The 13,721-nt window shown below is 45.0% G+C and overlaps 1 protein-coding gene and 1 non-coding gene across 2 annotated transcripts in view; one reads left to right on the plus strand and one right to left on the minus strand.

Annotated features, from left to right (window-relative positions):
* The window catches only part of Chc (clathrin heavy chain), a 55,006-nt gene extending 50,919 nt beyond the window's left edge, over positions 1 to 4,087 (minus strand). The window contains exon 1 of the mRNA XM_065431653.1: positions 3,903 to 4,087. Coding sequence (XP_065287725.1) covers positions 3,903 to 3,944 — 42 coding nt within the window. The 5' untranslated portion in view covers positions 3,945 to 4,087. The remainder of the gene's footprint in view (positions 1 to 3,902) is intronic.
* Positions 4,088 to 11,908: 7,821 nt separating this feature from the next.
* On the plus strand, positions 11,909 to 11,981 carry TRNAS-UGA (transfer RNA serine (anticodon UGA)). Its single transcript has one exon. It is a non-coding gene; the product is annotated as a tRNA-Ser (tRNA).
* Positions 11,982 to 13,721: the final 1,740 nt, after the last annotated feature.

A 13,721-nucleotide genomic window follows, 5' to 3' on the forward strand; every position in this document is an offset into this window, starting at 1 on the left:
AGGCTTCCCGACTTCTTAGCGTATGCGTCTGAAGCACTCCCGGTAAGCTAAGGGGCCCGTTCCCCCCATTTATTCTCATTAGCTCTGGTATAAGCGATGTAACATGTAGAAAGGTCAAAGACACCTAGGCACTGTCAAGGTCGTCTGCTTTACAAGCGGCTCAGAACCATATTGTTCTGGCTCTTAGCATTTGCCACTAGTCTTGCCACTCTTAGTACTTATTCGCGAGGAAAAGTTTCGGTATATATGCAAACGATGGCCAGCAGCAGGCAGACCCGACAATAAGCAGATGGGTGCATCTACACGTATGCGTGACTAGGGGCTTCTCGGTAAGTGCTGAAGCCTTTGCCCCTTTTTTCTTCCTTTTTTTTTCACAGATGTTTTAAGTGCTGTTCAAATGCGCCAAAAATATATTGTGTACCAAGGCATGTTCATGACCGCATAAGATTCCGGAACCACGATGTTAGGACCACTGAGAATTTACACTATATTGTGCAACCTATGGCAATCTGCAAAACCCGCCGATGGCAGAAAAATCAAGGAATCTCTTAGGTACGCAAGGCTCTCTGGCCTGGACTTTCCCACGATAAGGTAGCCTCGCCACTTAGAGGATTATCTATCTGGCTGAGCTATGTTGGAAGTTCAAATCCTCGTATGGAAATATCTTTTTTTTTATAATCTGAGGATGGTGAGCTCTACTTTCACTTCCTCCAGTGGACTACATCTCCAGGCTTGGAGTGGCGCCCGACACCAGCAAAAGATGCCAATAGCAGGTGGGCCTATAATAATCTAGGTACAACTGAGAAAGGAAGGCCCACTAAGCTTCAACAAAGTCTCCCTCACCAGAACAGGAAGTGGCCTCCCTAGTGCACTATTCGGCCACTACCACCCTCCCGATTCCTACAATTAACCCATGCCCTTCAGTCCCCAGCAGCTGTGGAGCACCTGACCAAGGCGGCGGTCAGACCTGCAACGTAGCAGAGGGCGCTAACAATCTTTGCATCCGGACAAGCCACCGATGGAAACTGACAATGTCAACCTTTAACAGCCGAACTCTGTCGTGTGGGGCTAGCTTAGCAGGACTCTGAGCAACTATCAGACATTGTTTGGGATATCATCGGCCTTAGTGAAATTAGAACTGGAGAGGCTTATACAGTGCTGACTAACAACCATATCCTCTGCTATAGAGGTCTCCCAGATAAGAAGCAATACGGCGTAGGATTTCCAATCCATAAGGACATAGCGGGCAACATTGACAAATTCCACAGCATTAGTGAGAGAGTAGCAGTAGTCTTAATCAAACTTAATAGGAGATATAGATTAAAGGTAGTACAAGCCCATGCTCCAACATCCAGTCACGATGATGATGATGAAGAAGGTCAGCCTAATTAAGACGTTGAATTAGCGATGAGAAAAGTGCAAACCCAATATGCTGTAGTAATGGGCGACTTCGAAAGTGGGGGAAAAGCAGGCTGGTGAACAAGCAATTGGCAACTACAGCATAGATTCTAGGAATGCTAGAGGAGAGATGTTGGTAGAATTCGCAGAAAGAAATAAGCTGCGAATATTGGACATTTCTTCGAGGAAGCGTAGCAACAGAAAGTGGACTTGGAAAAGCCCTAATGATGAAACAAGAAATGAAATTGATTTCATACTTTCTGCCGATCCCAGCATAGTGCAGGATGTCAGTGTTAGGTAGGGTAAAGTGCAGTGATCATAAGGTTAGCGAGGCCTAGGATTTTTGTACTGCTTCCCGATGTGTACGAAAGCGATCGACCGCGAGCACCATGAATGCCATGATGAGAGGAGGACTTGATCAAGAGTGCATTCAGGCTTCCCGGTCATTAAACGACGGCCGCGCACTGCGGGAAAGCGGCGGGGCCAGCAGAGGAACGGCCCAAAACCCGTTCGCAGAGGCAGACTAACGATAATTGCCGTCGGGTGAGTGTGGTGGAGATGCGACCAGCGGGAAGCAACGGCTAGCCGGCCGCCAGCGTCCGCGAAAGTAACCCGAAATGAGCGTCAAAATAACCGCTGCCCGTGCCCAATCGCACGCCACAGTCGTGCCAAAGACTCGGCAGAGCACTGCGAATGGCTCGAAAGAGTAGAAACTCGATTTCCGCGAAACGGGCTCCTCCGCGAGGAGAGAGCGAGATCGCGACAAGCAAGTGGGCGGTTATCGCGGGACGCTTTCGGCCGGCAGACAGGAGTGCAGACGACGGCAGGCCGCCGCTGCCACGCGCTGTGCGAAACCAAAACAAGCGCAGTGCCACGGTGGCCCACATTCGGCGAAGGGTGGAGCATGAAGGAAACCGGCGAGGAAGTACGGAAGGAGCGTGGATTCTCTCCGGCCCGCACACAAACCGCGAGAAAAATGCCACCAGAAGAAACGGTACTGAGCGAGTCAAAGCGAGCATCGTTAAGATTGGGAGGATGTTGTAAGGGGTGGAAAGGGAGCGGGGGGGGGGGGTGTAAGCGCGGTTTTTCTTTTTTTTTTTCTTTTTGCCTCGCATGGAGGCCGTGTAACTCGGGGATACAACAACCGGCGGCGGGCTGACAGCACAATAACCTCCAACAATGCACCGCCAGCAGAAAGCCGTTCCAAAGGCGGCCACAGCGAGCCACCGCGAGATGAGCCGCGAAGCGAGGTGGGCGCGCCTCGGCGAAGCTTTTGACGAAAGGAAGACGGACCAGCGGTGAATTTTACTCTCAAACGACGCCAAGGGAGCGACAAGGTGGCTGAACTGCTGCTTTCGCTGCGCGGCCTCTTCGTCGTTACGCAGCGGGTGGAGCTGAACGGGAAATGCCTCGGGACTCCCTTCCGCAGCTTACCACCACCCTAGCTTGCGCGCGTCAGGCCGATTGCTCACGTGAGCGGACAAAGACGCGCATCGAGGGGTCGTGGACACTACGCAACGTTTCTATATTTGTGCCGGCATCGGCGAGGAGCCAAAAAAATACACGGTACACGAACGTGCGCTGTTTACGAAAAACAACGCGTGAGCCCAGCCAGCAACAGCGTGCTCCGAAGACGTCGCGCGGCCGGCGGCGAAAAAATCGCGGTGCCACTTCCGGCCTCAGCGGGAGAAAGAAACCCGGTCGAGTTGCAATGTTTACATACTTCGCTGAAGACAGGATCGGGCGGACGACGCGGCAGCGAAAGGGGGGGGTGGGGGGTGCGTACGCTTAAGATCGATACCCCAAAGACGCGACCCCGGCCCAGTTTCGGGTTCTCCTCTGGCTGCGGAACCCCGAGGGGAGGTTCCTGAAAGACTGACCACACATCCGACACGCGCGGCGAGCTCATCAAAAGTCCGCAAAACTGCCGAGCCCGCTGCACACAGTGTGCGTGGCCAGCGTCGGCCGCGACGAGCCCTTCCGATCGACGACGGGGCAAGGAATCTCCGGCTCTCTCAAGAACCCGTTTTCTTTTTGCTCCCCCAGTTTGGAGAATGCGCTTAGTCGCGACTCATCACTGAAGGACACATCGCCGGCTGCGGCGTACGAAAGGAAAACATCAGATAATGTTAACACTGGAAAATATAGAAAGAACTGCGTGCTCCGCGCTAGTCACAATCTGGTCAAAACACCGCTGTCATCGCTGTAGCTGTGGGCATCGCGGTACTTTCACACGACCGATGGGGGGGCGTATCGTAGCCGCTGGTTTCAGCTCGCCGGCGGCTTGAACCCGTGGGAAAATGCACGACGCCCGCGTCTCGCACCATCGCCGGCAGCTGACGGAGTCGGACCGCCAGCTGAGCACAGCTAGTGAGCACAAGTTTTAAAGGTCCCAGCGAGACTCCACGCGACTATCCACACATTAGGCCTAATACCGGTTGATGACTCTTCCCGAGACGAGGCTTATAATGTGGGCGAAATACCACCGCCGGTAGCCGGCTCACCTGTAAATGCTCTTGAAACCGTATCGGTAGTATCTGCGTCATCGTGGCTCGGAATCCTGCTCCTTCGCGATGGAGTTTGGCCACACGCTCCCCACGAAAAACGTTTGAATGAGGAACACCTCCAGTCGCTCCAGTCACAGTCCCGTACGCACCAACTTCCACCCAATATGGCGCACGCCGGCCATGTATCAGCCGATGTAATATAGTCCGCATCAACAGTAATTAATTCCGCTCAAGTTCACCGAAAGAAATGACGTATTTCAACTTCTTTATTGCATATAAATTTTTTCTTCGACGAGTTAAATTTTTTGCAGTTCGAAATACATTATTTTTCCACATGTCAGTGAAAAACCACTGGCGTAGGAACACAGTGTATCCTGAGCTACGTGCACTGCCACATTGCAAGACTCGCACTGGTGGTCGGCGGTTTACGTGAATGGAATTCCCAGTCGGCACCAAATAGCGGCGGCCCAGGTCTTCGCTACTGTGTGCATATGTTTTTTCTTGCTGTCATTTCCTTTTTTTTATGCTCCCTAAGTGACCTTTGATCTCTTCTGTAAAAACGTCCGATGCATGCCATATGTTGACAGGCCACCACGCGATAATTTTCTGCAAGTTACCGGGTGTAACCTCGTTGAATATGTTAACGCAAACATATGCCCGCCTTCATTTTAAAAAGAAGAGTGTGTTGTTTGGCCGCGGCTGTTATTTGCAACATACCTCCTCGCCCTCCGCATTGTCACGTGCGCCGTGACGACACAGCTGTCATTTCGCTAATTCATTGACTCGCCATTGGAGCTTTTTGTTTCGCTGTGTAGGGCAAATCACAAATGCGTGATGTGCATTACTTTGAGTTTTAGACAACATGTGTCTTGTGTGATATTCTTTTTTGTATAACATTTGACCCAACAAGTACCCAATGACATTTAATTTCTAAAGTTTGTCCATAATCTGTAAGGGTTGTGAGAACCATCTTTAATGAGAGATATAAACTGCATTGGCAAGAAACCAGGTCAACATTCGAAATTGGTTTCACTGCTACAGCTTTTTCTATGCATCGCTGCATTGTGGCCCGAGTCCCACAACATACTCACTACAGCCCCAAGCAGAATGTGCCCATCATAATGAGCTGAATTTTATTGGTAAGCTTACGCAAGGCTGTAAGTGTAGAAGGATGCTACACGTGGGATAATTATTAGACATGATAATATTTATCCAGCCTCCCCACTGTCTCCATCACATTCCACATTTATCGGAATGTTAAACCACCATGCGTGTAATCTTAATCTTGCAGTGGTTGTGGGTGCATACACACAGTTAACCACATCTGCAAAGCTAATTTTCTTTATTATGCAAACGAAGGATAGCGGCAGCTTACCACTATCGTTGAAAATTGTACAATAGCTGCGTTCTTCCGGTACTAACATATGGGGCTAAACACAGAAATAACACAGAAACTTAAAGGTTAAGAAGCATAAGAATGGGTTCAAGACCATGAAACAAGCAATGGAATGAAAGTGTGATGACAGTGGTTTGAATTAGAGAGCAAGGGGTAGCCAATACGGTGCTATGAAATTGAGTTGGGCGGTCCATGTAATGCTTAGAGTAGATAACCGGTGGGCTCTCTGAGTTATAGAAAGGGTGCCAAGAAAAGGGAAGCGCGGTCAGCGATGACAGAGAACTAGGTGGCACAACAAAATTGGAACACTTTCTGGCATAAGGTGGCGTCAACTGGTGCAAGGCTGCATTAATTGGAGATAGCTGGGATGGGCCTTTGTCATGCAGGGGACATAAATGGGCTGGCGTTGTATGTTCCTATGGGACAAATTCCTGATGTAATCTCTTTGGCATGGACATCAAAAGAACTTGTAATGCAAGGGCTGCCGGCTTCTGCAGTTCATGGCATGCACCCTTAGTGCTCTTTTCTTCTTGCACTCTGTCGCACGAACCAACACCCGGCAGTGTGCGAACACTTTCACAGTAAAGCACACTGGACGTTCAGTGTCTAATTCACAACCAACAATTCCAGTTCTCCCCTTGAATTTGTTAACTACAATAGCATCATTTATCAGAAGAAAAAAACTGGTTTGAGATATAAACTGTCTTTTTTGATAAAGCTATAGAAAACTTACCTTGAACATCCTGGAATAGTTCACGAAGACAATTGGGCTAGTTGGTGAATGTTCTAAGGCTGAGACGTAATTAGATGCATGAAAAGACAGAGGACAAGAAATGATGTTTGTTGTAGGCTTTTTTTTTTTCTTCCTTTGTTTCTGCACCTTAGTATGCCTCGGCCTTGGTTCCATAGCACTAAATGTACGTGGGTGAATCAAAATCTTTGGCCTTATTTTTTTATTAGCCAAAATAAGGTACATACAGGTAATTACAGACATGCATACTATTCTATGTACCTTACACTATTTTTACACAGTCACCACACCGGTTCAGACATTTGTCCCATTGCAGCACTAAATTTGAGATGCCCCTGTGGTCAGTCGGCAACGCATGCGCCCTCCCCGAACGCTCATCGTCCTGCAAGTCTTCACGGTCTTTTGCAAACTCGCAAAACCACCAGCTCACATTTCTCAAAGCGATACACCTTTCCCTATACGTGGGCTGCATTTCCCTGCGGACTTCGATGGGCGTTCGTCCCTTGCTCCATAGAAAACTAACCGCACTTCATTGCTCGTATGCCATGCATGCGTGAAGCACAACCGCCATCTTTAACTGACAGCAGCACGGTGTCGCGGTGCTATCGGCAGATGAGGTGGCACTTGTTCAAGAAAGGTCCACTAATGGGAATAGATATGTTAACTTCGCATTTACAGCTGCAATTTGGCTAAAACAAAATAGTGGCAAAAACCTTCCACTTCGTCCTCATATTATCTTAAGAAAGAACAGTTTGTGCACGCTTTCAATTAATATTTAGAGACAATCTCATTAATTAGTAGGTAGCTCATTTTAATTTCTGAGGAGTTCACTTCCAAGAAAACATTTGCTACACAGAGCATGTTGCCAATTTATGCAGACACTTGTCAAATACAGTAGTTATGCTGGGTAGACTGTGGCTGCCACATCAAGTAGACTATGTTGCTGCTTCGTGTTTTAGGAAAGTATCAAAAATTATCACATGGCTCAACTCGTTTGTATCATCAGGAAAACATATGCTGCCTTTGTTCCTTAAGAATATTGTCATAAAAGTTGCCTAGTGTATTTTGTCAATGTCTAGCTCTGAACATAGCAAGTCTACGAGCACTGAAAGTTGGGCGATCTTGAATGAATGCATGGTTTGACCTAACACAAATGAGGCAGAAAGAGAGATGAGAGGATGACCAGATAAGTGCCAACTTCAGTGCTTGCCTGGTTGTCCTCTTGTCTTGTTTTTGTCCTACCTGCACTGCTTAGTCATGCATGCCTCGTATATGTGTTTCACAATTAAAAACCTAACACAACTGCATTTCTTTTTCCTCGCAATAATGTTGAACGTGCGTTCACTCATTTCAACCCTGTGCCTTGGTAAAGAACATATCAGCCCACAGAGATACGCCACCAAGTACTGGATTTATGAAATTGCTTTCAAGAAAAAGTACAGACAGCGCTGCACTGTAGGAAAACACCAATGCACTTAAGGAAAGCCAATTAAGCATCTCCACTCACAGTGCTAAAACAAATGCGTGAGCAAGTGCGTATGTTTATCATTATCAGCCTAGTTATACCCACTGCAGGGCAAGGCCCTCTCCCATACTTCTCCAACTACCCCGGTCATGTACAAATTGTGGCCATGTCGTCCCTGCAAACTTCTTAATCTCATCTGCCCACCCAACTTTCTGCCACCCCCTGCTACGCTTCCCTTCCGTTGGAATCCAGTCCGTAACCCTTAATGACCATCGGTTATCTTCCCTCCTCATTACATGTCCTGCCCATGCCAATTTCTTTTTCTTGATTTCAACTGAGATGCCATTAACTCGCGTTTGTTTCCTCACCCAGTCTGCTCTTTTCTTATTCCTTAACGTTACACCCATCACTCTTCTTTCCATAGCTTGTGTATGGAAAGATGTGCAAGTGTGTATGTTCAACAGATACTAAATGTTCTCGCCTGTGTTGCCTTTTGACTCGCTGAATAAAACGAAAAAGCAATATTGTCATTTCAGCATACTTATTTTATGTATGGTGTGCTTAACCGATTGCTTTCTCCCCTATCTCTCTCTCTTTCTTTTATTGTGCCCTTTGCTGCAAATTTTTACCAGACACAGTTGCCTACACAGCTGACGTGTTACCAGCACGAACACAAGAGTACAACATTGCACTACAACATTTACTCAAAAAGTAGGTCAAACACAAATACAAGTCAACCCCTATATGTTGAATTGGCCAAGAAATAAATTGTAATTTGACTACAGGCCAACCCATACCTTTTAAAAGAAAGAAAAAAAAAACAAGTACACGAAGCATCTTTATTTACCATAAGCCTGGCTACTAAATCTCACAAGTTGATGCCCCAACCAGCATCCTCGTCAGAACTGCCAAAGTCATCCTCGGCACCTCAAACGACATCGTCGTTGGAGCCGTCGAATGCATTGGATATGCAGCATTTCCTAAAGTCAGTTGGGATAATCTCCTGAGTGGCTCTACAGCGCAACTCCCATTAGCTCAGTAGTTTTGCTAGCTTTGCTCAAGAATACAGACCTTGTTTCCAGGGCACCACCATGTGGCATAGGCAGTGGCACCATCTATAGGCAGTCAGCATGCTGGCTTGGGTGAGCGCTCGGTGTTGTAGGCCAGGTATAAGTTTGGCGGCAGTCTCTGGTGGTGATCTTGATGCTCACACGGTCTATTTAGCATACCGCGGCACCTTCTAAGTGGGCAACGGTTCTGCGAGACATACTGAACTGGCTTAAGTCAGCATGGCCAGAGTTTCTGCTGGCATTGAGGCGGAAGGAGCACCTGGCACGATGTGTGCGTGCGTGTTGACCCTTTCACTCTTACCCGTTCCGCACTCCACCACACCTGGTGTTCCATGTTGCAATAAAATTGCTCTAAAATCTGCTAGACATTGCATATACAAAATGTCCGATTTATCTTATTTCCAATAGGCTTCTGTGTCAGATGCGGTACAAAACTAGAAAGTGAACACAATAAATGTTTACAACAAGCAGGAATGCGGAGTGATTTTTTTATTTTTTTTTTGCAATCAGAATGCCTCTTGGGCTTTTGAACTTGGCTCTTGAAAACTAAGCACAGCATCGAATGGTTCTACTTTACAGTTTTCGGTGGTATGTGCTGAATAAAGTGAGCCCACTCAGAAGCCTGTATGACTTTTTCCGAGCCTGGTACTCTGGTTGCAGCAGCTACAACAACAGAGCGAAGTCTGACAAGTAGGACTCTTTCCACTGCTTTACAAACAGCTCCTGCTGAAAGTGTACTCAATTATATCCATCTAGTGTGCGAAACCCAAAACTAGAGCGTTGAACGGTCAGAGAATCACTGGTTATGGAAGTGGACGGGTTAATCCGAGCCTAGAATCTGCCTCGGAGATCAATTGCATACTTCCGAAAATTTGTTTCACAAATGTGATCTTACTGCAGCATTCTCGCTGTAAATCTAAGCTGTCGTTTAGCAGCACTGAGCTGTTATGAAACATATCACAATCCTAACAGCACGGGTACCGTTCTGCTGTGGAATAACTTGTGCTGTTTACTTTGAGAAGTGTTGAAATTTTTATTTGTAGATACATTGCGTGACTACCCCATTTGTTGGACGAGGTTTTTGCCTATGAATAAAACTGTTTTGTACAGTGTGAACCAAACCTGTCAAATGGACAAGTGTCCGTTTGCAAACTGCTGTGCGAGTGTCCGAAGCAGTAGTAGACGCTGGTTTATAGATCTGTTTGTTCTACATAGTGCATGGTACAAGCATGCGGCGCGACGACGCGAGGTCTTTCTGTGGCATTAGCCAGTGTTTCCTTCTTGTATTTTTTTTTTTCACGAAAAAAGAGGATGAAAAAAATGTTTTTTTTTTTTCAGTCTTGTTCGTCCAATTCCATACAACGCACTCACCTATCCTGCAGAAATTGCTTCCTCACAAATAGCCGTCGGATTCTTTTTATGCAATCCCCTTTGGATATTATATGAGAAGAAAAGGGGTTAAACGAAGGGCCCGATTTTTATTAGTCACATCATAAGAAGCCAGCAAACACTGACACCAAGGACAACATAGGGGAAATTACTTGTGTGTAATAAATGAAGTAAAGAAATGATTAATTAATGATTAATTAATTAAATATGTTGTCCTTGGTGTCAGTGTCTGTTGGATTCTTATGATATGACCTTTGGATATTACTTCTTTACAGGGCAAAAAGGCAATGCCATAGCACAAAGATTAAATGTACTATGCTTGTTTACGAACCGCAGTGACTGCTGTGTTGATCAAGCAACAGCACCGGCCTCGTACACAAGGCTAACATAGGCACAGCATAGTGATTCAAAGTCTACTAGACTTGAAATGCGTTAGAACAATGGCACAAATATTCTATAACGATTAGTATTTAAATGGGTAGGCACTTGGACTGGTTGGTTGATGCTTATGAGCAGAAAATAGCGTAAATGACAGGTTGAAGAGAAGGACACAGACCACAGTGCTGACTATATATATGCCGACTGAAAGAATAAAAACACTTTGTTGTTAGTCAGTGCTGCGGTCTGTGTCCTTCTTTTAAACCTGTTGTTTGCATGGTTTTCTCCTCGTACTTAGATGTTCCGGGATTGCACTGGGTTGGCGGTACACAAGCACTTTTCTGCTTCAGTTCTCACGCCAAGATCATACCAACATCTGATAGTGTTAAATTTTTAGGTGTCAGTTTAGACAAACATCTAAAATACAACTGTCATGCTCACTAGTGAAAAAAATACCATTTGGTATTCATGCTATCATCAAAACACGCAGGTATCTTCAACCTCATATTCTTTGCTCATTGTATCATTTTTACATTCGTTGCCATTCATCATGCTGTTTATCCTTGTGGAGCAACAATTCATCATTCAACATCTAAATCAACATCTAAATTGCCTTGAAACTTATGACTCCTTCCGCTCTCACTCTGTATTCTACCTCCTACCCGGTTATTACAGCGTAAGCTATCAATCACTATGTTCTGTCTAATTCACTGCGACATATTTATCGACAGTGTGCCCATTAACCATCTGGTTAATACAGATAACACTAGATTTTCTGAAAACAGTAACCTTCTCTTACCAAAGGTCAAATATAATTATGGTAAATTTACAGTCAGTTTTCGTGGCATTGCTATTTGTAATTCTACACTAACAAACATTCTCGTCCAGTTGTCTTGAGTCCTTCAAAAACAATTTAAAAATAATTAGAAGCACTGTCTTTAGTGTAAATTCACTTGTGTAATATTTTTTTCTCTTAGTTTGTTTATACATGTTTTCCTAGTTACTGTTAAATTAGAAACATGATTACTTTTGTATCGTGGTAATCACAACCTTTTTTACAGTGTTTTTCAATTATTACTGCTAACTTATTTCACATTTTTTATATGTACTTCATATATCTCGCATGCTTCATAAACGAGAAGAAAGGGAGTTAACCGAGGGGCCCGGTTTTTATTAGCCATATCATAAGAAGCCACCATCTTTATTTCATTTATTAAGCACAAGTAATTTCCGCTATGTTGTCCTTGGTGTCAGTGTTTGTTGGCTTCATATGATATGACTAATAAAAATCGGGCACCTCGGTTAACACCCTTTCTTCTCGTTTATTACATAATGAGGGTCTCAAATCCGGCAACATTGATGCCTTCAGGTAGCATGTGTGGGTTTATTGACCGGTTGCCTTCACCCAAAAAGATCATGTTCTCGTGACGCCTGCGGCAGAAAGGACGTTCCACGTCCGTCACCAAGGTCTGTGAGTGGTGGTGCTAGCTAACACTCCCAGGGTTCTACTAGAAAGACAGATAAATACCCAAGAAAAGTGGATGGGAAAACGATGCCGCGGTAGCTCAATTGTTAGAGCATCGCACATGAAATGCGAAGGTTGTGGGTTCGGTTCTCACCTGCGGCAAGTTGTTTTTTCATACACTTTAATTTCCATGAATTTATCGTTTCTTTATTTCATTTATTAAGCACAAGTAATTTCTCCCATGTTGTCCTTGGTGTCAGTGTTTGTTGGCTTCTTATGATATCACATGGTTCATATATTTCATGTCTTTCTTTGTGAGAAGTTGTGATTTTCCTAGTACCGGTATAAACCCACTGCCTACAATAATAATTACGTACCCACTGATAAGAGGAGGTACCTCTGACAATTTTAACTCTGGGACTTCCTAACGCACTAAAATATTCATGGGTTTCTTTGTACTTACACTTGAAACAATGATAAAGTCTCATTCTCCATCAAGTCATCAGATAGTGAGAATATTTTCCAAATAATGCGGGCAATGCACAGACATTGGTTCTCTTCCTCGAGTGAAAGCCGACACAGCCAAAATAGTTCACAACACGCACATGCACACACTACGGCTAATGATGGACGTAGTAGCACGATTGCATAGCCAAGTGAAACTTCTGCATACTGTAGCTATCGCTGCGTCGAAAGGCTACACAGTGGCTCTTTGACGACCTTCTATGAACCAACATCACATAAATTTAACGAAGAACGAGATGCAACATTTCCAAGTTGTCCTGCAGCTCGCGACGGCAACACATTCAAGCAGCACCATGCTGGCTCGCACAAGTCAGAGAGAAGGAAAGGCTCACTGTGGCTCCTTTCCCCTCACCTGATGAAAAGGTCTATAGGTTGAGATTCTTCGGTTGTGAATATAGGTTGATAGCTCATTTTGGGTAATATTCCCGCAAAAACAAAAAAAGGTCGACCTATATGCAGGTAAATATGGTATTGGTTTGTGAATAACATGATGAACAGCACAGATGACTGAACAGGAAATAAAAATGAAATTCAGTGGCATGTGTGCTATCTATCTCTCATGTCCTGTCGTCTGCATTGCTCATTATGATAGCACTATAATAAGCCAGTTTGGACACCACATATTTTGTCTGTCTAGGATTCGGCAGAAGTAAAACAGACATGTTCAGCCCCGTTCACTCTTGCATTGTGCACTTTTGTATTTTCTGCCGTGCATAATTGTGCTGCGTATCTGTATTGGTATGCTGTTTCCTCTACTTATGCAAGACGCTGTAAAGGTTTACCATAAATGTAACTAATAAAATCAGTACTGCTAACATTGAATTCTATAGAATGGCATTTCCTAAACATTAAAATGTGCAAGAAAAAGATACACCGTACACAGTGCACATTCCCACAGAGAATGTATTATCTGCATTCAACTAGTTTCTGCCACAAAGCACAACTCAAACCAGTTGAAAGCAGTTCAAACCAGCTGTGTTAGCATGTTGATCGACTGGGTTCAATATCGAATCAGCTGTGAATAAAGCGAGAAATGTATAAATTTTACAGCTATTTTATGTCCACATTTTATGGTTACTGCTATACAGCAGCTATACAGCTGCATTGGTGGGATTGGGTCACAGTCAGTTCCGCTGGTCAGTTAGGAGTGGCTGTTGGTGAGAAAGCGTTCCCACTTGATATTTGGTTCAGTGTGAAAATTCTGCTCTCGCATTGGGAAACAACTTCCATTATTCACAATGGTGAAACTCCTTACCTAGCACAAAATCGACCAGACAGACAACCTTCATCAAGCAGTGAGAGAAGGAGGAAAAAGAACATGCACTGGACTGATCAGTGAACTACAAGACAAGACAACTAAGGTGCTTCTTTGTAATA

The sequence above is a fragment of the Dermacentor albipictus genome, chromosome 2 (genome assembly GCF_038994185.2).
Source record: "Dermacentor albipictus isolate Rhodes 1998 colony chromosome 2, USDA_Dalb.pri_finalv2, whole genome shotgun sequence".
Classification (NCBI taxonomy): Eukaryota; Metazoa; Arthropoda; class Arachnida; order Ixodida; family Ixodidae; genus Dermacentor; species Dermacentor albipictus.